Here is a 27,779-nt window from a genome sequence, read left to right as displayed (position 1 = left end):
TTGCACGGAGTATGGATGACGTGTGCGAAAGTGGGTGTGTCCATTATTGACTAGCTGGTTATCCGACGAATAAGTTCTTTTTACTCCTATTTTATTGAAACAGTGTATTGTTAACTTTTTTAGTAAGTATATTTTATTTTTTTCGATTGATTGAAAATTGTTATCAGAAATATACTTATAAATAACATAATAACACCCAATATTTAGTTTTCGATATATACTCTTTGACGTTAATCAATCGATTAATCGTTATCTTTATCAGTTCTAGACAATTTTTTGAATAAGAAAAAATGTCGCAACAACAGTACTATCCCTATAAAGTAAGTACATTTAAATTATTGTAGAAGATTTAATGGAATTTTTATTTACATGATTACTGATTAGATCGATCTATTCTTGGCTTGTATCGATCACCAGTATTTTTAACACTACTCGTTCGAATCAATTAAACCGCGTTAGTTAAATCTGCTTGTATTACTTTAAATTTGTATTGTTAATACGTATTTTTTGAATAAGATTTTATAATTTTTCAAAAGCATTGTATAGATTTTAATGTTATGTACATAAAATTTATTTAAACAATATATTAAATATCTATATAATTAAATTTTTTATTTTTATCAATATTCTTAACGGTTGTGGGCTTAACTTTTATATTTTTACCTATAATATATATATTTTCCAGTACGCCTATAAATATGATTAAATATCAAGTTATATTGAATTTGATTGCAATAGATTACTATTTATTTTTGTACAAATAAGTTTGTTACATCTACATGTATGTCAAGTTATTAGTCAATGGTGATATGTATAGCAATCTTATTTATATCAATAATTTCTAATATTACTTATAATATAATGATATATCTGCAAAAATTTAACTTTAAAAATCTATAAAATATATTTCTTTTATTATAGTGCACTCCTACGGTATATCCTGCAGATCCTTTTGATGCCAATGCAGATGCTGCATTGCTACGTAAAGCAATGAAAGGTTTTGGCACTGATGAGAGAACGATTATTGATGTGCTTACAAAAAGAGGAATTGTTCAACGTTTAGAAATTGCTGAAGCATACAAAACATTATATGGGAAAGATTTGGTTAGTGACCTGAAAAGTGAACTTACAGGAAAATTAGAAGATGTTATAATTGCCCTTATGACACCACTGCCTCATTATTATGCTAAAGAATTACATGATGCTATATGTGGGTTGGGAACTGATGAGGAAGCAATTGTAGAAATTTTGTGCACATTAAGCAATTATGGTATACGTACAATTGCAGCATTCTATGAAAATTGTAAGTCATTTTGTTTTGTATATTGCATGTAATTTTAAAACAGAACAATCTTAAAGTTTTCAAGTTTAAGACATGTTTATAAGAAAATACTCTCTATGTTTTGCAAGGATTGCACAAGGTGTTAAAAAAGGGGTTAAATGTTTTAAGGGTAGATGGAACTTGTCAAATGCAAGAAAAAAGTTCTAATAAACATGGATCAAAAACATTTATATACAGGGTGAGTCGCCCAAGGCAAGCTACCTGAATCCATTTTTGGAGATAGAAATAAATGTTTCAAACAAAAGTTGTTTGGTTTTGATGAGCTCATTACGTGGTGTACATAACTTTTCTTCAGATGGAGGAGCTTAGGAGATTTGAAGGTCAACTTAGTTTTTTTTAATGGAATGGGGTACTTTTTTATGCATCAAACAATGCAGCTAGACATTCTTTATAAAAAAGTACTGACCTATGTATGTCCAAAAGCTGGTAGTTTAGGAGATATTTCAATTTAAATAATTCTAAATTTCGTATTGACATTAGCGTTTATTTATAAGTATGGTTCAACATAATGACCATTTGCATCACAGCATTTTTTAAATCGATGAAGTAAGGACTGGCCTACGTTATTTAATGTAACGGCTGATATTTTGCCACATTCGTCAATAATACGCTGCTTCATATCAGTCACTGTAGTTGAATCTTTCGCGTAAACTTTATCCTTTAAATAGCCAGTCCTTACTTCATCGATTTCAAAAATGTTGTGATGCAAATGATCGTTATGTTCAACCATACTTGTAAATAAATGCTAATGTCAGTACGAATTTTAGAATTATTTAAACTGAAATATCTCCTAAACTACCAGCTTTTTGACATACATAGGTCAGTACTTTTTTATAAAGAATGTCTAGCTGCATCGTTCGATGCATAAAAAAGTACCCCATTCCATTAAAAAAAACTAAGTTGCCCTTCAAATCTCCTAAGCGCCTCCATCTGAAGAAAAGTTATGTACACCACGTAATGAGCTCATCGAAACCAAACAACTTTTGTCTGAAACATTTGTTTCTATCTCCAAAAATGTAGCAGTTATTCAGGTGCCTTGCCTTAGGCGACTCATCCTGTATATGTATTTAAAAATCATCGAAATCGAAGGTGATGTCCGTAATATAAATAATTACCCTACTTTTAAAATATTTCACCTTTTTCTAACACCCTGTATAGCTAGTATTTTCAGAGGCAAAGGTCGCACTGAGACTATGATCTTCGGCTCCTGATGATTTTTCTGTTAAACACACTTGAAATTTTCAAATAATTGTTAACTGCAGAACAGGCCATGACAGCCCCCATGCAAGCTTTATAATACTTTGATTGAACATTAGTGGAATATTTTTTATTCAACAGTATATGGAAAAACTCTTGAGAGTGAACTGAAAGGAGATACATCAGGACATTTTAAAAGATTGTTGGTTTCTCTGGTCCAAGCAAATAGGGATGAAAACCAAGGAGTAGACCAAGCTCAAGGTGTAGCAGATGCTCAGGCACTTTATGAGGCTGGTATGCATAAAAATGCTACAGTGTATCTGTTACGATATATTTAGCTACATAGTGGGATGATGTAAGTACACTGATTGTAAGTCTCGTCGAATCTGTCGCGGCGTGTGACTCTAACACATATTTACGCTCATTGGCCCTCAAGCGTGAGCATACGCTATTCACACGCCGCGACAGATTCGATGAGACTCACAAGGAATGATCCCGTAACCGGAAATTCCAAAAATTATAAAACTTTGTAAATGCGTAAAGGATGGCCTTCTGATTAAAACGCAATTTTTTTGACTGCCCGTTTTCAGTCTACGAGGGTGAAAATCGCTTTTAGAATGTCGGCCGTTCTTCGTTTCTTTTTCTCCGAAACCGTTAAAGATATTCAAAACCTTCACAAATAGAAGTTGTTCATCTTAATGTATAGTGTTTTCCTATGTTGAAACAAAAAATTGTTCAAACAATCACAAAAAGGTATAAACAAAAAAGCTTAAAAACTATTGAAAAGTTCTAAAACTTGTTATGAAAAATAATTTTTAACAAAAAATACAACCGACTTTGAAATGCATTAAAAAGTATGAAATAATTTCTACTTCATTTATACAAATACCCAACAGCTATTAATAAAACCTATTTACTCGTTAAATAGTATACTAAATACATTTCAACCTTTTCGGAGGCGGCGCAAAATTAAAAACTTTTCTTCTATTAGGAAGATCCTAGTTCAGGCGTCGGCAATCTATCAGATCATTATTGGCAGCATCGTATATTCGGATATTTTATATTTGCGCCGCCTCCGGAAAGGTTGAAATGTATTTAGTATACTATTTAACGAGTAAATAGGTTTTATTAATAGCTGTTGGGTATTTGTATAAATGAAGTAGAAATTATTTCATACTTTTTAGTGCATTTTGAAGTCGGTTGTATTTTTTGTTAAAAATTATTTTATTTCGCAGTTTTTAGTGGAACGAGCAGTATTTGTAGGATTCCGTAAGGTGGTTTACCGTTCTTATTGGTTAATATTATTATTATTATTATTATTATTATTATTATTATTATTATTATTATTATTATTAAGTCGTTTCTTTTTAAAAGATAAATTTTTATATATTTTGATCTAGCTGTATTAAAAAATCGAATGCGGTATGATTTTTAAGCGCATTTTTATTCAAATAATATATCTGTAGATGAATATTATTCTTTTATTCACCTTTAGAACGAGGAACACCTTACGATTAGTCACAATAATATAAAAATGCCATTTGTACCCTACAACATAATTACCTGTTTTAAGGCTCCCACATACGAAAGACGAGAAACATCGTGAAAACACGGATGTTAAAAGTTAAGAACAGAAAAGTTGATTACAGTTTAAATTGCTAAATTAAATTATTTAAATAAACGACTGTTAACTAAATGTTTTATTTAAAAACATACAGTTAAGGGAAAGGAGAGTTCATATTTTTCTGATAGTTGTTTCTGGTATGAGGTATGTAGGGGGCAGGTGCAACGTGTTCCCTTGTAGGTCGGTCAGATTGAGCGTCACTAACGTTCAGCCTGGCTTTGCCTTATGAAGGGTAGAGGTGTGCAAGTACTCGATTTATTCGAGTACTCGAATTTCGAGCCAAACAATGATCGATTGTTCGAGCCGAGTCGATCGCTTGAATTTGCCGAGCTACTCGAAATCGTCGAACTGTTTGATATAAAAGCGAGCTACTCGAAAAATTCGAACTACTCGAATATATTCGAGCAGATGTTTAACTTTCGAGTTACTCGTACAAATTCGAACTGTTCGAGTTACACGAATATTCATCTATATATTATCAAATATTTTATTTATTTCAATATACGGGACAAGCCCCATTAGTGCACATAAATGAATTTTACAAAAGCAGGTGACGTATAAGAAAAATTACAGGTAGGGTGACGAGTCACATAACCAATTCAGGTAGAAGTAAAATTCATTTATGTGCACTAATGGGACTTGTCCCGTATATTGAAATAAATAAAATAAATAAAATATTTGATAATATATAGATGAATATTCGTGTAACTCGAACAGTTCGAATTTGTACGAGTAACTCGAAAGTTAAACATCTGCTCGAATATATTCGAGTATGTAGTTCGAATTTTTCGAGTAGCTCGGCAAATTCAAGCGATCGACTCGGCTCGAACAATCGAAACGAGTTCAGCTCGGCTTGTAAATTACGAGTACTCGCACACCTCTAATGAAGGGGCGTTGCATTGGTTTTATTTTTTTTTAACCATATTGTACCAATTCAACGCTCTTGAAACTTTTACAGATAATAGTTAAATAGTAAAGGATTATTCTTAATTTTTTCGGTGGGTATCACTCAAGGGATTGTTTATAAAAATCACCGTCAAAAATTGATTTATTAATTTTCAATCGGATAAAAATTTTGAAAAAAATATATGAAGTACAGATTATGAGTACCTACTATTTGCACTTTAGTGTGTTCCAATATCTTACACAGTTTTTGAGAAAAAAAGTAGTAAAGTTTGGGAATCCCCTTACCCTTATATCTTCCTTATCAGTGAGGGTAGGGGGTTGAAATTGCTCACAGTTGTTCGTTAAGCAAAAAGCATTATGTGCTATAAATATCAACCGAAATTGTTGCTGGGGCCGATTCACTATGCTTATACGACTAGACTTAGACCCTTCCCAAATTTTTATTTGGTTTTCTTTTAATGTTTCCGGACAGTGGCCAGTCCATGAGTATATTAACCACTTGACATACAATGACGTCTCTGAGACGTCATCCATTTCATGTGCCATTGTAGACTCTGACGTCTCCGAGACGTCAAGACTGTTTTCAGTGTTCCTAAATGGCCAAATTAATTGGTATTCTGCGGACGCGTCGACGCGCATTTTATTTGTATGTCAAGTGGTTAACAAGATACTTTTTGGTCCTGTATTGGGTAAATATACATTCATTAACCATTCATTGAATAATTCTTTTGTTAATTTTCCAGATGTTGATGCCACCAAATAAACATTCCACGATTTAAACAATGATTTTAGTATCTTTGGCCCGAAATTACTTGCTTGTTCTTTTAGAATCTAGAACAAGAAAGAGAGAAGTACTGTGCATATGTAGGTAGAAAGAATACTTATGTGACGGTACAGGGGCAAAGGGAGCTTTGCATGTTTCTCCCAGTCCCCACGTTTGATCCTCGCGTTTAAAGTTCATCGCAACGTTAACGTCCTGTCATTTCACTTTGTCACGAAGTCTCATTTTACTTCTTTGTCAGGCGACGCGAATAGTATCCCAGATAGCACAGAAACATCGTTAAAACATCTTAAAGATATCTGTTCAAGATATTGAGGATATCTTATGAATATTTGAAAGGTCCTGCGAATGCCTGAAATACGTCCTGTAAATATCCTATGTTAGAAAACAGGTTGCCTTAAAGATGTCGTACAAACGTTACAGAAACGTCCTTAAAACATCTTAAAGATATCTGTTTCAGATATTGAGGATATCTTACGAATATCCGAAAGGTCCTGCGAATGCCTGAAATACGTCCTGTAAGTATCCTATGTTAGAAAACGGGATGTCTTAAAGATGTCGTACAAACGTCACAGAGGTGTCGTTAAAACATCTTAAAAATATCTGTTCCAGATATTGAGGATATCTTACGAATATCTGAAAAGTCCTACGAATGCCTGAAATACGTCCTGTAAATATTCTATGTTAGAAAACGGGATGTCTTAAAGATGTCCTACCGATATCCGACAGATGTCTTACAGACGTTTTAAAGTTGTCTTATGAATACCCTAAAAATATCTTACATATATCCTACAGATGTCTTATAAATGCTGTTTAATTAAAATATAATCGTTTTTAGTATAATAATATTTTATTCAAAATATACAAAGTATTAATTCAAAATTGTTTCGCAATTACATTTTTTCTATCGAAAGCTCTTCTTAACCAATTTTGGATTGACACCTCCGTTGTCCTTTCATTATCGGCAAGGTTTGCCGTTTGAGCAGCAGCTAAAATAAGAATTTGTACATGTTCAATTATACAAAAATCAACATTGGAAACATTATAAACAGAAACGGAATCTAAATTATTAAAAGAATCAATATTCTATGAAAGATTTTCAGAAAATAATGAAAATATATTAAAAAATAATAACAACGAAATAATAATCACTTGATTTACTTACGCTCTTTTTGAATAATCAAAATCCAACAAACAGCAAATAGCTAATACTGCACGACACACAAAGCGACATACAACCTTCAACGACTCGCAGGAAACTGACCGTCTTCTTTATAACACCCCGACTTGGAGCACCTTTCCTTAAGAAGGGGAAACGTGCTGATAGAACGCATATGACCTGCCTCAAAACATTGTCCAAAAGGGTCTAGCCGGATAAGCATAGCGAATCCTGCTTTTCTCTATCTTAAGAGGCCAAGGCAATTGGTTAAATATTGTATATTTCTTCAGCTACACTCCCAAATGATTGAAAATTGTATTAGGAATCGTAATGGTATTAAGAAAAAAACGCGTTTACACATTTCAATATTACCCTTCTTATGAAACTATGTTAGATTCATATAAAAATTCTTCAGGGCTACCTGAACAACACGTACTGACCAGTCACACTTATAAATACATTTAGCATTCATTCCATTGAAATTCGTTCCATTTAACAATGCGTTCGAATAAATAATACGTTCGTTTCGTACGTTATAAAGATGCCTTAAAGACATGAATTTCAGATGTCTTTACAACGTTCGTTTCGTACCCTGTAAAGATGTCTTAAAGACATGAATTTCAGATGTCTTTACAACGTTCGCTTCGTACCCTATAAAGATGCCTTAAAGACATGAATTTCAGATGTCTTAACGACGTTCGGGACAAAATATCGTAAAGATGTCCAGGTAAGGTCGTAAGACGTTCAGACCTAAAATGGTCGTAAAATGGATGTCTTTTAGACATCGTGTGCTATCTGGGATGTGACCGCATCGGCCAATAACATGCAACGATCTAGAATGTGAGGTGAGGTGTGACTTACCGAATACGACCAATCATACCCGCATTACTTTCGCTAATATTCTTTCTATCTCTGCACAGTAGTTTACCCGAAACTGAAACTGTAGGAAGTATTTTACAACTATAGGTCGCAGCGAAAGTAGATTGGACAACTCTAAGGAAGTACAATAGAATGTAACTCTAAATTAAATACACTTTCGTTAGCATTGAATACATTATCTGCCTCAATATTTTTAATGTAAGATTTTACGCGATTAACAAAAGAGGAGGCAATTTCGTTCAATTTAGCAGAATCAATTTCGTATGAATGGGTAATAAATTTGTTTATTTCTCTAGAAATTATTCTATGAGCTTTTCTGAAACTCCGTAACCAATGTTGAGATGCCGTAAATTCTTCCAGTTAAATTACTTCATTTGCCTCTAAAGCCCACATTCGGATAAATCGTGAATAATGGGATGATTTTCACTTTTCTAGACATTGAAAACGTATTCTGAAATCTGTAATGATTTTTCGCTTTGAGTTTCCCCTTTATTCGGTGCTTCTATCAAGAACAACAATTATTTTTCTAAGGACCTTTTTATATCAGTTACCGTTTGCAAATAATAAAATAAAAATGAAACATCATTATATTTAGTAATATTTTTTGCTCCTTTAAAATAGCAAATGCTAATCAAACGTTACCTCGCTTTAAACAACAGACCATTTACTATTTTCATAACATGTTTTAGAACTTTTCAATAGTTTTTAAACTTTTTTGTTTATAAATTTTTGTGATTGTTTAAACATAGGAAAACACTGTACATTGAGATGAACAACTTTCGTTTGTGAAGTTTTTGATATCTTTAACGGTTTCAAAGAAAAAGGAGAAACGGCCGAAAGTTTAAACGCGATTTTCACCTTCTTAGGCTGAAAACAGGCAGTAAAAAAAATTGCATTTCAATCAGGGGGGCATCTTCTATGTATCCACAAAGTTTCATAGTTTTTGGAATTTCCGGATTCGGGATCATTCCTTATCAGTGTACTATGCAGAGATTGTAAGTTGCCGTCGAATCAAATTTGTTGTCCTGCCTCCAGTCACACATTTATTTTTATTGACCGAGGCCTTCACATCCACAAATTTATCGCGCGACGAAAGTCGCTAAGAATAAACATTGAAACAGAATGAGATGATGCGATAGCGAGCGACGATTCGAATGCATTGACGTAAACATAGATTTACATTATTAAGATAACAGGGGAGTTTTTACACTTTTCATAAATTTTACGTAATAACAATTGTTGTCAAGAACAAGTATTATAAAAAAATCCATTAATGCTCAGAAAAAATCGCACGTTTATATAGTCAAATGTGGAAATGGAAATATGGAAATTGTATGTACGTCTTGCCCTGGTGCTGTTCAGTTTGTAGGTGCTCGGCAACTTACGATCTCTGCATGTATTATGCATTCATATATATATGTATTCATACAATGTACATTTGCCATTTGGGGTGATAACAGTATACATTTGCCAAAAAATGTATACTTACATTATTCCAAATATGCACTTACACTAATCGCAAGAAGTCCCCTGAGAACATTGCAATGTGATTGGCCGCGCCCCACCTCAGCTTACACGTACTTACTTCCAATCGTGATGTATGATTGGTTAAAGCGGTCACACCTACTAATTAGGGTCGTGTAAAATTAGACCATTGGACTTGGAAATTAACTACTCATTTTGGCCGATTTACAGAAGCTACGCCCCTAGAGAAAAAATTCTAAATTATTATATTTTTTATCACTATATACTACAATAATTTTTAACAAAAAAATACAACCGACTTCGAAATGCGCTAAAAAGTATAAAATAATTTCTACTTCATTTATACAAATACCCAACAGCTATTAATAAAACCTATTTACTCGTTAAATAGTATACTAAATACATTTCAACCTTTTCAGAGGTGGCGCAAAATTAAAAACTGGGCATACTTCCGAAAGGCCCCATCACCCCAGGACAATCAACCCTAACCTAGGTTAGGTTAGTCATTTTCCGTGAAAATGTGTTCTTATCAAGATAATAGGGGGTTTCCGCACTTTTAGAATACCCTGTATATCTCGAGAACGGTTTATTTGCCAGTTCTGAAAATGGTCTCATTCGATTTCTTGTCCCTCAATTACTATAAATCCGAAGTTTGGTTGTCCTAGGGTGATGGGGCCTTTCGGAAGTATACCCAGTTTTTAATTTTGCGTCACCTCTGAAAAGGTTGAAATGTATTTAGTATACTATTTAACGAGTAAATAGGTTTTATTAATAGCTGTTGGGTATTTGTATAAATGGGTTGAAATTATTTCATACTTTTTAGCGCATTTCGAAGTCGGTTGTATTTTTTGTTAAAAATTATTTTATTTCACATTTTTTAGTGGAACGAGCAGTATTTGTAGGATGCCGTAAGGTGGTTTACCGTTCTTATTGGTTAATTGTAATAACGATAGTTTTTAACGATAACAAGTTCCATACATTTTTGCAAGTGAGATATCGCAGAAATATCTCCTATTAGATGTGAATGGTTTCATCGCAATCGGAACCTGCCTTGCAGAATATACATACATACAATATAGAAACAGTAGAGAATCGGCGACTGCATGCTGACTCATACACCGGTAGAGACACGTAGGCATACGTAGAGTTCAATGTAGCAGTAACAATAGTTTTTCACGAATATCTCGAAAACTAAAGCTTCCCGTTAATTATGCATAATGAAAAAGTTGTTCAGAATCATGCTCCCAACAACATATTAAAAGGTCATTGAAATCGTCCAATCTTGAGATTAAAAACTTCCTGTATTTTGCAATAACAATGAAAAAATGAAAATCTTTTTTCAATGGGACCAATCGGAAGACATACCCTACAAGATGCAAAAGGTTTCGTTCCGATTGGTCCATCCATCTTGGAGTAATCGGTGAACACACACAGAAAAAGAAAAAAAAAATACATACTGATCGAATTGAGTAACCTCCTCCTTTTCGAAGTCGGTTAAAAATAGATAGAACTAATCCTTTAGTCAGAAATTGCGGAAATCATATCTCATTCTATAAAAATATAAAGGATTAAAATAAAGAGTTGCTAGTTGCTACATATATTGCAAAACCGATTTTGGTAATTATTGAGATTAGGTTACACCTCACCGATTTTGATGAAATTTAAATATATTGTAAAATTACACATTTTGAACAACTTTTTCCTATACATATAACCGCCGCTCGGCCTTAATTTTCGAGATATTTTTGAAAAACTGTTGAAACTAACACATTGAATTCTGGCCATCCGTGTGTGTCCGTGACAACGTACGCATCAGTATTGGATCGCCGCTTTTCTACTGTTTTTGCAGGCAGCAGCACGGCGACCGACATCAATATACATACAGGGTGAGTCGCCTAACGTTTGTACCTCAAATATCTTTGCTGTTTTTATAGATACGTCAAATGTCTTAAGGATAAAGTTGAATGGTTCAATGGGGCTCACACGATGCTAAAAATATTTTTGTTTTTATGTCATTTTTTTCAACATATCAAGGTCACCTCCATTTTTTTAAATGGAACCACCCTTTTTGAAACATCTATAATGATAGTCCCTTTCATTAGGAATTCACTGACTATAATCATTCACGGTCATTCACGGTTACGGACGGAGAAATTGTAAAAGATTTAAAATATGAAAGCAGAATACCTGTATTTCATAAATGTTCGAAATGATGACCGTTTACATCGACACATTGCTGTAAACGGGCTCTGAAGGAATGTTGAACTCTGACAAGTACATCCGACGTGATATTCGCACATGCTGTGATGATCCGCTGATGCATATCTTTAACTGTTGTTGGAGGATTCATGTACACTGTCTCTTTTAGTAGACCCCACAAAAAGAAATCAAGTGGATTTAAATCAGGCGAACGTGCTGGCCATGAGACAGTTCCACCTCGTCCAATCCATCGGTTTGGAAATTTAGAATCCAACATTTCTCTTGCTACTCGTGCATAATGGGAAGGACAGCCGTCATGTTGGTACCACATATCACAGCGGTTTGGTAAAGGGACAACTTCCAACAAACTTGGCAGATCTTCTTGCAAAAATTGAGAATATTTTTGCCCTGTCATCGTACCGGTAATGAAGTGTGGTCCGATTACTTTCTCGTTCAAAATGCCACACCACACGTTTACGCTCCATTGTCTTTGGTGATCAACTTCTCGAAGCCAGTGTTGGTTATCAACAGACCAATAATGGGCGTTCCGTAGATTAATTGAGCCATGATTACTAAATGTTGCTTCGTCCGTAAACAAGACATTAGAAAAAAATGAACGATTTTGATGCAATCCCCATTGACAAAAATTAATTCGATTTTGAAAATCACTTCCGTGTAAGTCCTGATGTAGCGATATGTGAAACGGATGAAATTTATGTCGGTCCAAAATTCGTATTACGCTACTTTGACTTATACCTACTTCTCGGCCAATTTTTCTCGTACTCGCATGTGGATTGGCAGCTATAGCTGCTAAAATATTAATTTCATTGTCTTCATTAGTCATGGGAGTCTTGCGTTTACGCTTTCTTACATCTACACTTCCAGTACTTCTAAACAACTTGCAGATATTAATAAAAGTCTGCCTAGAAGGAGTACTTCGCTCAGGTTACCTTTCTTCATAAAGCAATCGGGCCGGCACTGCATTTTGTATACATTCACAGTAAACCGTAATAATATCACACCTTTCAATCATTGAATATAAGGAACACATAGCAGAATCGCAATTGAAAACATATTGATAGTAAATAAATTGCAACGTAATCGGCTAGAGGATGTTTGAAAACGTTCAATAACATTGAAGGATCTTAGTTATGTAGTATGTTTACTACAAGTCTCACTCGTGATAAACGTTTTCTACTTTCATATTTTAAATCTTCTGTTTTCCCCGCCGTGACCTTGAATGACCCTGAATAATTATAGTCACTGAATTCCTAATGAAAGGGGCCATCGTTATAAGTGTTTCAAAAATGGTGGTTCCATTTAAAAAAATGGAGGTGACCTTGATATCTTTAAAAAAAATGACATAAAAACAAAAATATTTTTAGCATCGTATGAGCCCCATTGAACCATTCAACTTTATCCTTAAGATATTTGACGTATCTTTAAAAACAGCAAAGATATTTGAGGTGCAAACGTTAGGCGACTCACCCTGTATATATACATATATTACGGGTGGGCTTAAAAATTAAATTGAACTAATTTTTATGATTTTGAATTTCAGTACCTGTGTCTGGTCGCCGCCAGGTTAGGTTACCCTAACCTAACTTAATTCACTAATTAGGAAGAGTAGATTGGGTTAGGTTAGGCTATATTAAATTCCCAGGTGCCATCATAGCTACGATACATTGAAATCATGAATGCAGAAGTACACAAGGTATATATTGGTCATTGGTCACCGTGCTGTTGCCTGCAGAAACAGTAGAAAAGCGGCGATCCCATACTAATGCGTACGTTGTCACGGACACACACGAATGGCCAGAATTCGATGTGTTAGTTTCAACAGTTTTTCGAAAATATCTCGAAAACTAAGGCCGAGCGGCGGTTATATGTATAGGAAAAAGTTGTTCAAAATGTTGAGTTTTACAATATATTTAAATTTCATCAAAATCGGTGAGGTGTAACCTAATCTCAATAATTACCCCGATTTTTTTTCTACAATATCAAATACATATATTTAAAAAATCGCTGCTTATATTGCAATGTTATTTTCAGAAACTATATTTTTTCAGTTGCAATTTTCGAGTAAAGAATTAGTCCTATCGAAAAATGAAAAAGACCTTTTTTATGCAGAATTTTAAGACAAACAACTTTTATTTAAAACATTCTTTCGTATCTGCATTTGTTTTCGAGAAATTCAATAAAAACTGTTTTAAGGGTAGTTCTAAATATTAAACAACCCTTAAAATGCTAAACAACGGGAATGGAGGAGTCAGAAAACCATTTTGACTAATTCTAATAAAATCTCCACCGTTATCAAAAAAGTATTGACCTTTTTTTGTGTATACAGTGCTTGGACAATATTGAGAATAGTGAGAATTTAGTCGCTTTGACCTCCCGTATTTCCAAAACTACCCCTATGCTCAACTTAAATCTTTTCTGAGATTAATGTACCATCATATAGAATTGATTGGTATGTTTTTGAGGTCACTCTTTGTTGACACGAGTGTAATCCTAATGCGCCACGCGCCTGAGGTGTATCGAGGACTATATGTAGTCGTTGCAGGGCCCAAGACGTACTGCGGAAGAAAGAGAGCATAGCTTCTGAAAATTGGCTGAAAAATGCAGTTAATTCCCAAGCCAACGGCCTAGTTTTACACGAGCCCCGTTAGTAGATGTAAAGGAAAAAGAGGTGCCCTCAATTCCGAAGCCCGAACTAGGTGATCAATCGATGTTGCATAGTACCCCCTTCACATCTGTGTCGTCCACGTGACTTCTTGTGATCGAAGGACAGTATTTTGATGTTAAATACATAATTTCTTCATCCCTAGGTGAGAAGCAGTGGGGTACAGATGAATCTCAATTTAATGCTATTTTAGTAACGCGTAGTTATCAACAATTAAGACAAACGTTTATTGAATATGAAAAAATATCTGGACATGACATTGAAGTTGCTATTAAAAAAGAATTTTCAGGAAGTCTTGAGAAGGGTCTTCTTGGAATAGGTCAGTACTTTTCTTGAAATTATTTGTTTTAAAAATAACAAGATATGTTTAACGGTAATGACTTCGTCCTTCCCTCTGCACCCTCATCTCGTGAAATTTAGCTTAACCTAACCAGAATTCATTTAAAAGCATTGGTTGCCGGCCGTCTTGTAATTGTTTGTATATAGGGTGTTTCAGAAAAAATGTTAATCCCTTGAAGTTGAAGCATTAATTCAAAATTGAAACATTAAGCAACATTTTGGTAACGGAAAAGGGGCTAAATTTTGTCTTAGGGGACCAAAAATTTTTGGTTAAAAATGATCAAATCTTGTAGTTTTTGACCTGAAAAGTCCGAAAATGCAAGTTAAAAGTTTAGGAAACCAATAGTTTAAAAGATACGAGTACATGAAAATGTGTGTATGTACTTGGCGTACTTTGACAGGTCAGTACGACGTCATATTGTCCAATGAGTGGAGACGCCGTCGGTAAAACGTATAAGTGGTGGCCTAAACCCGGTATACCTAAGATTAGTTTTTTTTTTTATAAACAATATCCCCTCGGATTTGATAGAAACTGAACAAATAGAGTCCAAACAAAGGATTGGATGCGGGGAAGAGTCAATATGGCATCGTACTGACCTGTCAAAGTACTCCAAGTATGTACATATGTACATACACACATTTTTATATGTATACTCGTATCTTTTAAACTATTGGTTTCCTAAACTTTTAACTTGCATTTTCGGACTTTTCAGGTCAAAAACTACAAGAACACATATTTTGGACCCGTTAATTTTTGGTCTCCTAAGACGAAGTTTAACCGGAAAAAGTTGTTCAGAAGTACCCCTTTATGGGATTAACATTCTTTTTAGGACACCCTGTATATGTAAGTGGCGAAGCTGCCACTTTTAGTTATGCTTCGACTGTATCACAGATGCACACGCACGAGTAAAATTCTATGCACTAGTAAGTTTTTTGTGAATATCTACCTCGGAAACTTGTGATTTCCGCCAAAAATGACAATCATTCGTATTCAGCACATTAAGACGAGTAGAATGGCATATGATAGGTGCAAAAAGAACGAGGGGGTTAAAGTATGGTAAAGTTTGGCCTTTTTAATATTTTACTTTTATGCAACAGTGAAATGCGTGAAATCAAAAGTTGGTTTCTTTGCTGAACGATTATATGCTAGTATGCATGGAATTGGTACAAAAGATCGAACATTAATTCGCATTATCGTTTCTCGAAGTGAAATCGATTTAGGTGATATCAAAAAGGCGTTTGAAGAACGATATGGAAAATCACTGGAAAGTTGGATTGTCGTACGTATTCGTATTACACTTATGTATACCTTATTAAATTAGTTTATGTTTATCCTACAAATATACACTGTGTCCCACCTTAAGTGTTATAATTCCGTTATTCCGTAACTATTAATGATACAAAAAATTGTTGATATGGGAATTGCACGGTAAAAGGGGGCCTATGTTTTGGCCGAAGTGAAAAATCTTTTCCATTATTAGTTTAAGAGATATGATGGTCAAATTTCGTTTTTCAAACGGAACTACATATTTTTTTTTAGTTCATGTGATAGTGCTCCTCAAGACGAATTTATTAAGCTTTAATGTATACACTCGATTTTATTTAGTTTTCAATATATAACGTTTACAAATTTCCCGATTTTCAGTAGATACGTCTCGGTTTGAGTGGCAAGTTGTAAAAGCGGCCCTACTGTTGCGGTAAGTGCCATAGAGGGGGTCTACGCTAGGAACGGCAGACCCAAAGAATAACCGCTGTAACACTTACCGCAACAATAGGGCCGCTTTTACAACTTGCCACTCAAACCGAGACGCATCTACTGAAAATTGGGAATTTTGTAAACGTTATATCTTGAAAATTAATTAAAATCGAGTGTATACATTAAAGCTTAATAAATTCGTCTTGAGGAGCACTATCACATGAACTAAAAAAAAATATGTAGTTCCGTTTGAAAAACGAAACTTGACCATCATATCTCTTAAACTAATAATGCAAAAGATTTTTCACTTCGGCCAAAACATAGGCCCCCTTTTACCGTGCAATTACCATATCAACAATTTTTTGTATCATTAATAGTTACGGAATAACGGAATTATAACACTTAAGGTGGAACACACTGTAGATATTCAAGAAAAAATATGTATGTACAATAATTTTGTATTGCAGAAAATAAAATATACTGTATCATATTATTTCTTATATTACCATTATTAATATTTCAGGGTGACACATCTGGCGACTATAAGAAAGCTTTGCTCTCTCTTGTTTCTACTTAAGTGAAACGGATTGTTTCACAATACATATTAAAAACTTAACAATCATTACTATGGAATTACATGACAGGTGTCTCTTTAATAATTTAAGATAACACAGCTGCCTGAAGCGCTTACATGAATCTCATTAATTAAATATTGAGATATAAAAGGTTGTGCATTTAAGCATATTTTTGTACCATCTTTGAATCTTTATCTAGCGTCACAGTTATAGTATAATTTGCTTTTTATGATGAACTATAATTTATTTTTGATGAAATGTTTACTAAATCGCAGTTATAATTTTTTTTTTATGAAAAATATTGATGTATTTTACAATTAAAATCTCATATTTATACATATAAATTGTTGTGAAATCTATAGAAATAATAAATATATTGCAAACGTTACTTATTTGTACATTTAATATTACAAATCATTCATAATTTATAGGATATCTATTTTACACATTACAGTAGTAAGTTAAATTCAATGAGATTGTTGGTTCGAGGAATCGGACATCCGCTAATCTAGTGTCTGTTTTTGACCATAGTAATAAGTGTTTTTATATAAATTATTTTAAAATTAATAATCTTGAAAGAATATTTTGTGTTTACATGTAAATTAGCTATTAAATATCATCATGAAACATGATTTTTTTCTTTTTATTTCTTAAACTTCTACGTACTGCCCCTGAAAAAAGTGTTAATAAAATTAGTTTCCTCCAATATTACAATGGTGCATAAAATTATGATTATGTATACTTGTGTTAGTCTGTTTTACTTCAGGAGTCTTCTTATTGTTAGTAAAATTTGTATTATTTAACGGGGAAAACATAGCTGGCATTCTCTCAAAGAATTTATGCATTGGAGTTGGTATTGTTTTATCCAATGGAATCCAGGCAGTATTAGGTAAATTAAAGAATTCTTCACCATACATTGTATGCAAATCGAAGATATTCTTTCTATAAATAAAAATTAAATACTTAACACTCACATCAATATTCGTGTATAGCTAAAGAAACATAAAAAATTGTATTTTATAATATACTCATTTACCCTGTATTTTCTACTTCTTTATAAATAGTAGCAAATGCCCCATTTCTTACTGTATGCCTCATGATATAACGTCCCGGAGCCAAATTTTGGAGGTATTGAATTATATTATGTAAAATTGTTAAAGAGTTGTCAACTTTAATATTATACAGTCGTTTAATTTCATTGTTTATAGACATCGCTGTACGATGCTCGACTTGTAATATTTCTGATGTTTTTGCTGATATTCGAACTGTAACAAAATAAAATCTAATGTATACTATTGATATAAAAAATGAAAATTACTTACCTCGTGCAAGAGATGTATGAGGTCTAAAAATGAGGGATACCCATTGTTTTAATGATTCTTCTAATGTTACTGCTTCAGCACCAAGATCGGCTTGGTATTCTAATTTAGGCGTTAACATTAACAACCTCTGTACTTTATTTTCTAAGATCTATACAATTGAATAAATAATTTCCATTAGATTTATTAGATTATAAAATTTAGTATAAACGTTAAACTGTTATGTGGTGTCTTCAAACCTCAAATCCATCTGTTTTTGTTCGGACTAACATTCTGTATTCTTTGGCAACATTTTTCATTAATTCATTTTGCTCTGATAATTGTGGTCCAATAGTAAATAGTTTATAAGATATATTACCTTTTAAGTTCGTTTTAAAAGTTTTATTTTGAGTATCTATAAATTACAGAATTAATTGCATTACATACTTTTAACGCTCTTTTCTTTTTTGTTTTTAAAAAAATTTAATATAATCTCATATTTAGCACATTCAATACTAAATTCAATTTTTTATCTATGTAATACTATTTATCATGGTTAGTTACTAAAATTGTATTTTAATATCAAGGTTTATATCAATAAAAACAACAAAACTATTCTTACCTTGACTATTTGATATAAAATGTGAAGTATTACAGTGTGCAGTAGTACTTGAATGTGTTTTACAATCCGACATATTTTTCAAGGAATCTATGTCGTTTTTATATTCTGGTTCTTTTGAAGCATCTTTAATATTATTATCTTTCTCTACTACCCTTGAACATAATGTACTATTTTGCGTTAAATTATTTTCATATTCTTCAAATTTTAATAGCTCTTCACAATTAATATTACTAAATACATTGTCGTCATATCCTTCAATACTAACATTATACAAGTGTTGATTACAATATTATTATTAAATAAAATAATAAAATGTATAAGAAATATGTAAAAAACTTATTTGTATTTATCTTACCTTTCTGTAGTTTGATGTTTTGCATCAATAAGAAAATATCTAAGGATATACTTATATACCCATTTATTTTTATCTGGAACATTACTTGCAATTGGTGGTGGTGGCTTGTCTATATAGATAGTATTTTTATCATTATGCCTTTTTATAACTAGAGGTAAAATCCAGGAATTTGAATAACTTGGGTCAATGTTATTTACCAAACAATTAAGACCACTGGATGAAATTACTAAATCCACATTATTATTGCTAGTCAATTCTTGACAATTTGGATCTTCACTTACTGGTAGTTTAAAAGGAACTGATGATTCACTGCAAAGGTTTTTCTCAGGAGGAAATCTCTTTCTTAATTGTTGAGAAGTAACACACAACTTGTATGGTTTCATAGAAGATGGTAGTATTATTTTTGGGAACTCACCCTATGTATAATAATAAAATTTTATGTAGTTAATATATAATAATATTTACTTGTATATTATTTACTAATTACATGTGATTAATTTAATCAGAAGCACTTATTTGATTTTACCATTATTTACCATTTGTAAACAGAGAGAAATAAATTTCACTTCAATATTTTTATTTGCTATAAAGGGAACATTTGTAACTTCACTATAATATCTAGGTAATTTATAAATATATTGTAATTTTGATTTCCAACATAAATTTACATAATCTTCACATGCAATTTTAAATGCCCTTTCATGCCACTTGCTTTTGGCAAATTCTATAAACTCATCTTGTTCTTGAGATATTATATGTTGTAAATTCTATTTAAAAACACAATAATATAAGATTAAATACATCCAGTATTTTTTATTATATCCAAAAAATTGTTCTAATACTCTTTAATAATACAATGCTTCACTTACTAAATAAATTTGTAATTCTTCTCTTTCTATTGGAGTTAACTTTGGCTTATCAGCTTCTGAAAATCTCAACAAAACTCTTAAACACATTGCATGTTGCGCTGCATTCAATTTTGATTTTTTAGGGAACCTAAATATTGGTTTAGTTATACCAGGTACATAAAGTTTGACATCTTTTTTTTGTTGTAATTGACTTTCCTTTTTTGTGTCATTTGTTGTAATTTCATTATCTGTATCCTCTTTATTTAGTTCAGGATTTATACTCTTTATTAAATTAATGTCAACATTGTTATAGTCTTCTTCAATACCTTTAAATGGATCAATGAAATTTCCATTCATAATTCTATACATAACACTTTCCTTTTCTGATCTTTCCGCACTAAAGAAAGTATTGTCTAATATGTCTTCTAATGGAGGTTTCCTGTCGAAACAAATAACATTTTTTTGGTGATCAGAAAATTCGTATTTATTTCATACAAATGTTAAAAATATTAATACTAGTTTAGTTTTAAATACAAATGTCACACATATACATTTGATACATTAATTTAAGGATATATTTTTTAAAATAAAAAACTACTATGATGATATAACCTAATATTAACAACATCATTTATATATACATATATATATATGTAGAAAAGGGCTGCACTTGGTTTTAGGGAAACAAAAATTTTTGATTCAAATACATAAAATGTTATAATTTTCGACTTGAAAAAATATTAACATATTGTTAATAATAACAACACATAATATGCTTCACAGTAATATTAACAATTGTAAATAATATTAATAAACCTACAAAATTATAATATAAAACATAAAATAAGAACATATACGTATATGTTTATATATATATATACACATGTATATATATGATTATTTGTTTATAAAAGAAAATATTATTCAATCGGTATATCTCTAGCAAACGGACCGTTCACCGATTTTGACATGTTATATATCCTTAGATTCATCTTGTTGAGTACATTACTAATTTCATGTCATTGTTTGCGGAATCTGTTTTTTTGTGTAGCTGTAAACTTTCAAGAAAAAAGTTTGGTTAAGTATGTTTTTGATACATTTATGAACAGAAACAAATGACAGTTTAAATAACTATATTAATTTTACAGAGGTACATATGTACTTATATGTATAAACCCAGTGTAAACTACAACAATAAAAAATAAAGTATATTTTATACTTTAAGTCTAAAAAGACAATAGGTTAGGTTATAATTAATCCTGGACGGCGATAGCCGGCCGGTAATATTTCAGTACATATCTGTAACTTTACTTTCAACAGGCATCAAAGATATCTGGATTTTCATATTATAAAGCTTGTACCTTAATTGTAAATGTTTAAAAATCTTCTTTTTCTGATGCATCATAGGCCTTCCAACTGTAGGATATTATAGCAGTGCTTGGCTTAATCCACTCATTTATAACAATAATTATGGTTTTAGTATCTATGTTTTCAACAGGTATCAAAAGTATCTTCATACTTTTTCTTTTATTTCTACCAAATACTCATTGTCTTTCTACGTAATGGGTTGTGCCTCATTTTATTCAACTTCTGACATCAGAAACCTTTGTTCTCGCTAAGATTTCTACATATATCCTGTAATAATCAGTCTACATTTGTATAACTACATTTGCAGTCTACATGTATATCTACTTTTCATTCTTCATTCCCATTGCACTGCCACATTATGGACAATTAATTTTTTTTTTTAAACCTTATCCTGCAGGAATTTGAAAAATAGAATTCAAATAATGTGGACTGAATGTACCGACAGTCATTTGTTTCCATTCATAAATGTATCAAAAACATACTTAATCATACTTTTTTTTTGAAACTTCTCAGCAAATTTCAAGAGAACACACGAATTTCCGCAAAAAAATACAAACACCTCAATAATGTATTCAAAAGGACGAATTTAACGATGTATAACACATAAAAATCGGTGAACGGTCCATTTCCTAGGAATGTTCCATACAATTTTAAGTTATTAAAACATAATTATTATATGAGTTAGGTTAACCCAATACGATACTTTATACCCACCAATCAATATTCAAAAACCTCTCCATAATTTATCAAATAAACTCTTGAAGAACTATGATATTTTTAAGTCATATCATTAGATCACATGTTATAAATGTATAATCAAGGGTATGTACCCTGAGTTGCATTGAACTTGTCGCAGTGAAGTTGGCCACGCATTCACTCACCAACGTGGCGTAAATGCGTTAGTGAATTTGTAGCCAACTTCACTGCGACAAGTTCAATGCAACTCAGGGTACAATATCAATCATAGTGTCCGTTCGTCTAGTGAAAAAGCACTAAAGGGGAAGGTGCCCCTACCACTGGGTCACGCGCGAGCGCGCAGCCATTATGCCTCGTTCGCATGAGAAATACCTTTCTATTTTAGGAGAAAAGAAATTTTTTCAAATAAATGCTTAGTCGGAGAAGTGAGGCAGTTCATTCCTCAACGAGTAAAATATATAACCAGCACCATTAAAAACTCGGTTGTCAAAATAATTAATTGCGTTGAGCCTCGGACGGCGAAGGTGGCTCCCTCCGCCCTATAGGATGGTGCACGAAACTGCGAATGCAGCCGTGATTCCATACCAAACCGGAAGCTGCATAAGAGCCTCTCTCTCGCACTGTAACTTCTGTCCTTGTTTAGCCTTATTTCACTCCAACTCCAGGCTCGTCGAATGCCATCCTTGTCGTTTCGCTTACGTCGAGATAGCGCGAAACCGCCCCTGGTTCGAATGCCTCGATTACTTCTTAGCCACGTGCGATACTTCTAGTGTTCCAAATTTCATAATAACTCAGAGTTTGGGAAACAAGGTAATTAGAGGCTTTTGGGAACAATCCTCTTTACAAAATGCAAATACGAGTAACTTAATGGAAGATCTTCTTTCTTATATCAGTTTCTTTAACACAGGAATAAATGCAAGCATTGAATAACAGCGAATGAAATGAAACAGTTTCATCTTATTCGTTTTTCGTTTTTTTTCCTTTTTCTCCGAAACCGTTAAAGGTATCAACAAACTTTATAAGCAACAGTTATTTACCTTAAAGTATAGTATCTTTTTATGCCTTGACAAAAAATTGTTTAAACAATTACAAAAAGTTATAAACGAAAAAGTTTAAAGCCTGGAAAATGAAAATAGAAAATGATCTTTTGGTGCACGTGGCTAAGAAGTAATCGAAGCATTCGAACGAGGGGCGGTTTCGCGCTATCTCGACGCAAGCGAAACGACAAGGATAGCATTCGACGAGCCTGGAGTTGGAGTGAAATGGGGCTAAACAAGGACAGAAGTTACAGTGCGAGAGAGAGGCTCTTATGCAGCTTCCGGTTTGGTATGGAATCACGGTCTGCGTTCGCAGTTTCGTGCACCATCCTATAGGGCGGAGGGAGCCACCTTCGCCGTCCGAGGCTCAACGCAATTAATTATTTTGACAACCGAGTTTTTAATAGTGCTGGTTATATATTTTACTCGTTGAGGAATGAACTGCCTCACTTCTCCGACTAAGCATTTATTTGAAAAAATTTCTTTTCTCCTAAAATAGAAAGGTATTTCTCATGCGAACGAGGCATAATGGCTGCGCGCTCGCGCGTGACCCGGTCAAAGAGGAGGTATAACAAGAGGCGACACTCCCGGCGGCACCTTTGATGTCGAGGTTTTGCTGTCCCTTTAAATGGGTAGGATTAACGAGCGGGAAGTTTGAATGAGTTGGATGTATTACTCTTTATAACTAGAAATTTTTTTGTGTAGTCAATTTTTCTGTATATTATTAATCGAAGTATTTACATTAATTTTACATAATTGAAAAGTGGGAAAGTAAAAAATATAATAAAATGATAGTATTAGAAAATATATTTGAACATAAATAACACAATTATACAATAAGATTTGGGAAGGTTCTCGAAAATATATTTGAACATACATTACACAATTATACAATAGTAGGAGGGAAGGTTTCGGATGATATATTTCAACATAAATTATACAATTATACAATAGTAGGAGGGAAGGTTTCGGATGATATATTTGAACATAAATTTACAAATTTAATACAATATGAAGTTTCCTATCTTTTCTAATACAAGTTTTAAAATCCCTATTGCTGTATGTAAGAGTATAATAAATTCTTAATCTAATAAATAACTTTAATAAATATTGTAAAGGAAAATTGTCGCAAGGGTGAATAAAACCAGTAACATTTCTACATAAATCATACATATTTTTCCCTACATGGGTGCGAGGTAAAATAGAATGTGCGTTTGAAAAAAACATGTTTTCTAAAGTAAATAAATAATTGTAAAAAGATTCTTCTGGATTTCTTAGTGCACCATAAAAATTGCCGATAACATTTTGGCCCAACAAAATACAATGATATCGCGAACTTTTTAAAATCTTCCGTATAACGCCTACCGTGAACATTTCTATTATTTTGAATAACTTGCATATTAACAAAATTAATTATTTTGGGGGATAAAAACTTGTTGCATAAACCCTGAAACATACTTAAACTAGACTGATTATTTCGAAGTTCTAACACTTCCGCTTTTAGCTCTAAATTCTCGCGTTCTAAATTAGAAATTTCATTCTCAAGCTTACGCTTCCTCGGTGTCCCTGCAGATATCGATGCTGGCGTCTGAACACTTGCATCAAAGCCGATTGATGTAATGTTTCCCTGATGAGATGGACCTGAAATTGCTAAAGAACAAACATATAAGATCAAAAATATTTATTCTCATTTATCTAAATTATTTGTTCTTATGTATTTATATATTAAACACTTATTATGTACTTAAATGTATTTTTACCTGCTATGTCTACGACAAGAATTTTTGCTGGAGGCTGAAACTCAGGATTATTACCGCTCTCTTCTTGAATATTTGTATCTGATATGAAAATAGGAGATCAATATATTACTCAATTACTACAATTAAATGGTTAATACAATTAATACTTCTATAATATTCATACCAGACTCAATCTGCTTTGGAACTGCTGTTGGTAATAACCTGGACTTGGAAGGACCCATGTACATTCTATTTTCGAAATGGTTACTACATACTCTGCGGGTCTTGTGGTAGTGTTGATATTCCAAAGACGGAAGATCTTCTCTACCACATGCCTGAAGCCAGAGCTTGCATCTAAAGAACATAATGATATAAATATATATACTTGAAGCATGTTATTGTTCCAAGATTTATGTTTCTATAGTACCTAAGTTCTTATATTGTTACACACATATGACTTTATAATACTTACAAGTCTCCATTGTTAGGAAATCTAAAAAAATGTACTCCTTCCCCTCCTCGATTGAATCTTGCTGTACAATTTTTGTAAGAGCATGAAACTCCACTTCGTTTTGGAGCACTCATGTTGATATTTAAAAAATGCTGCAAACAAAAAACAGAAAGCAGAAACCAGAAAATAGAAAGCACAAAGCAGAAAACACACAGCGGAAAGTAAAAAACAGAAAACACAAAGCAGAAAGTAGAAAATGGAACAAAATCGCAGAACAAGGAACGATATCTGATAAATATACAAACCACACGGTTGTACGTTTCCAACAGAAATGACCAAGCCACAGTGCACTCCGTACCTGCCAGGTAAGTACGGAAATTCCCGGTTTATGACGGTCTGAAATGCCATAAACTCTTGCTTTTTGGAGCAGTCTGACAAAGAAGTTTCCACAATATAGGCTATGTACGCGAATCCACAGTACAAACTTGTCGCGCGCTCACGACTGTTCACGGTCAAAAAACCGAAGATTGCCGAATGGCCCTTTAAATGGGTAGGATCACTTTGTCTCACTCTACAAGTAGTTTCTCTCTCAGAGTGTCGCCTCTTATTATACTTACTCTTTGACTCGGTGGTAGGGGCACCTTCCCCTTTAGTGCTTTTTCACTCGACGAACGGACACTATGATTGATATTGTACTGTAACGTGAAACGTTATCACGTGAATATGTCTAGAGTGGTATGGCGACATTGACATGGGAATATTTATCGAATAGACTATTGTATCGATATGTCTCGAATGTTATTCGAGGACCTTTTGTATCGATGGCTATAAATTAAGAGCGGAGTTTAAACCGTTTGCGTGTACGCTCGTATTATAAAATAAACAAAAGCCTAAATTGTAAACCCCTCGACATGGGTGATCGAGCTGAGAGAAGGCCGGAAATCCAGAGAATGGAATAGTTTCACTTAGTAAATTCCTAAAAGACAAATTTATGATAGACCATAGCTAATTCGTTGTTTTCGACCAAGTCACGAACGGTCCTTAAAAGTAACGAAGTCTTTTCGATATCCTGTCTTTTCATGCACTCTAAGAGGGTCGTAAATTTTCCTCAAGAGTTGCCTTTGGCAAGTACAAGGTCTTGTCTTTTCCTATTTTCTCTGGGTCCCACGCTTTCTCGTAGCACATGTGCGCTGCAACGTTCTAGCGTCTTGGCGGAGCGCCTCCACTTCCACGCGCCTGAGGGTGGACCACAGCCAGGAGAAGGGGCCCACGCGAGACGGGGTGGACTCCTCCACCATTGGACGAGGGATGATCCTGAGGGAGGATCCAGGATCCACGAAGGAAGGGGCATCGACGGACAACGCGCGAAGATCTCCTCCGCCAAGCGCAGAACGTTCAGAATGATTTTATCGCACAATTAGCAAAGTTGTTCTCACGCTGCAAATCAACACGCATATTTTGAAACAGTTTGATTAAATTCTGGAAATTAAAATCGTAAACAACTGTGAAAGATAATTTATTTGTTTCATTTTCGCGCCTTGCGAGCGGAGCGCCTCCGCGCTCCACGAATCACCTTACCTGCGCCTAAATCCCCGAAAATCTCTATTTACCGTGAACGGACACGTAACAACGATAAGATAGGTATTGTTGCGTGTCCGTTTCGCGGAAATAGGGATTTTCGGGATTCAAGGCGCAGGTAAGGTGATTCGTGGAGCGCGGAGACGCTCCGCTCGCAAGGCGCGAAAATGAAACAAATAAATTATCCTTCACAGTTGTTTACGACTTGAGTTTCAACTATTTATTCAAACTGTTTCAAAATATGCGTTATGATTTGCAGCGTGAGAACAACTTTGCTAATTGAGCGACAAAATCATTCTGAACGTTCTACGCTTGGCGGAGGAGATCTTCGCGCGTCGTCGGTTGATTCCCCTTCCTTGATGGATCCTGGATCCTCCCCCAGGATCATCCCTCGTCCAATCGTGGAGGAGTCCACTCCGTCCTGCGTAGGCCCCTTCTCCTGGCCATGGTCCAGCTTGTAACGGTCAGACAGACGGCTCATCACCGATAACAAAATTAGTCATTTCAAATAACATAGCTTTCGCACTGTCAAATATTTTCGATATAACTGAATCATCTTCGACACGACTAGATGAAACACCAAGCCCTTCGAACTTTGTACTCCGAACCCTGCGACCGAACGTATAAAAGCAGGCCACAAAAAGAATAAAGGCTCAGATTATTTCTCACTCTCAAACGAAGTTCATCGTGTTATTTATTTCGCCACGAGCGAATATCTACGGATATTGCTCGTTAGGCGTATCAATCATCAACGTTACGTTTTCCCCGTAACATTTTGGCGATCCTGCCAGGATACCACGAGAGGACGATCGGAAAACTTGGAAGACCAACAGATCTACGGAACCTGCTGAAAGCCGAGGGACACGTCTAGAAGGTCGTCACAACTGGTATCGCGGACCAAGAAAAATCAGAGATGTCCAAT

At 33.7% G+C, this 27,779-nt stretch overlaps 3 protein-coding genes across 10 annotated transcripts; 1 reads left to right on the top strand and 2 right to left on the bottom strand.

Moving 5' to 3' along the window:
• The first annotated feature begins 8 nt into the window (after positions 1-8).
• LOC114880305 (annexin B9-like) lies at positions 9-17,139 on the top strand. Its single transcript, XM_046288640.1, has 7 exons — positions 9-122; positions 263-320; positions 922-1,303; positions 2,681-2,833; positions 14,401-14,574; positions 15,693-15,874; positions 16,814-17,139. Exons 2-7 carry the CDS (start codon positions 291-293, stop codon positions 16,865-16,867), a joined length of 975 nt encoding a protein of 324 aa, XP_046144596.1. The 5' UTR covers positions 9-122; positions 263-290; the 3' UTR covers positions 16,868-17,139.
• Positions 17,140-17,207: 68 nt separating this feature from the next.
• LOC114881233 (little elongation complex subunit 2-like) lies at positions 17,208-22,217 on the bottom strand. Of its 7 annotated transcripts, none has more exons than XM_029197957.2 (12): positions 22,071-22,217; positions 21,350-21,985; positions 20,010-20,427; positions 19,677-19,907; positions 19,338-19,556; positions 19,141-19,249; positions 18,786-18,932; positions 18,424-18,578; positions 18,188-18,335; positions 17,902-18,130; positions 17,608-17,807; positions 17,208-17,536 (listed from the first exon to the last, which is right to left on the bottom strand). In XM_029197957.2, exons 2-12 carry the CDS (start codon positions 21,391-21,393, stop codon positions 17,475-17,477), a joined length of 1,962 nt encoding a protein of 653 aa, XP_029053790.1. In that variant the 5' UTR covers positions 21,394-21,985; positions 22,071-22,217; the 3' UTR covers positions 17,208-17,474. The 7 variants fall into 7 exon arrangements, with proteins under 7 accessions (XP_029053790.1, XP_029053791.1, XP_029053786.1 ...); XM_029197958.2 differs by having other exon boundaries at positions 19,422-19,556; XM_029197953.2 differs by having other exon boundaries at positions 18,786-19,045; positions 19,141-19,556; positions 21,350-21,747; positions 21,839-21,985.
• A 1,661-nt stretch (positions 22,218-23,878) lies between these two features.
• Positions 23,879-25,501, bottom strand: LOC114879491 (52 kDa repressor of the inhibitor of the protein kinase-like). Of its 2 annotated transcripts, XM_046288936.1 has the most exons (5): positions 25,301-25,480; positions 25,013-25,182; positions 24,850-24,927; positions 24,641-24,739; positions 23,879-24,536 (listed from the first exon to the last, which is right to left on the bottom strand). In XM_046288936.1, exons 1-5 carry the CDS (start codon positions 25,411-25,413, stop codon positions 24,499-24,501), a joined length of 498 nt encoding a protein of 165 aa, XP_046144892.1. In that variant the 5' UTR covers positions 25,414-25,480; the 3' UTR covers positions 23,879-24,498. The 2 variants fall into 2 exon arrangements, with proteins under 2 accessions (XP_046144892.1, XP_046144898.1); XM_046288942.1 differs by having other exon boundaries at positions 23,879-24,739; positions 25,301-25,501.
• Between the last annotated feature and the right edge of the window lie 2,278 nt (positions 25,502-27,779).

The sequence above is a fragment of the Osmia bicornis genome, chromosome 2, assembly GCF_907164935.1.
Source record: "Osmia bicornis bicornis chromosome 2, iOsmBic2.1, whole genome shotgun sequence".
NCBI lineage: Eukaryota > Metazoa > Arthropoda > Insecta > Hymenoptera > Megachilidae > Osmia > Osmia bicornis.
The sequence above is the reverse complement of the archived record's forward strand: the minus strand, read 5'-3'. Positions and strand labels throughout refer to the sequence as shown.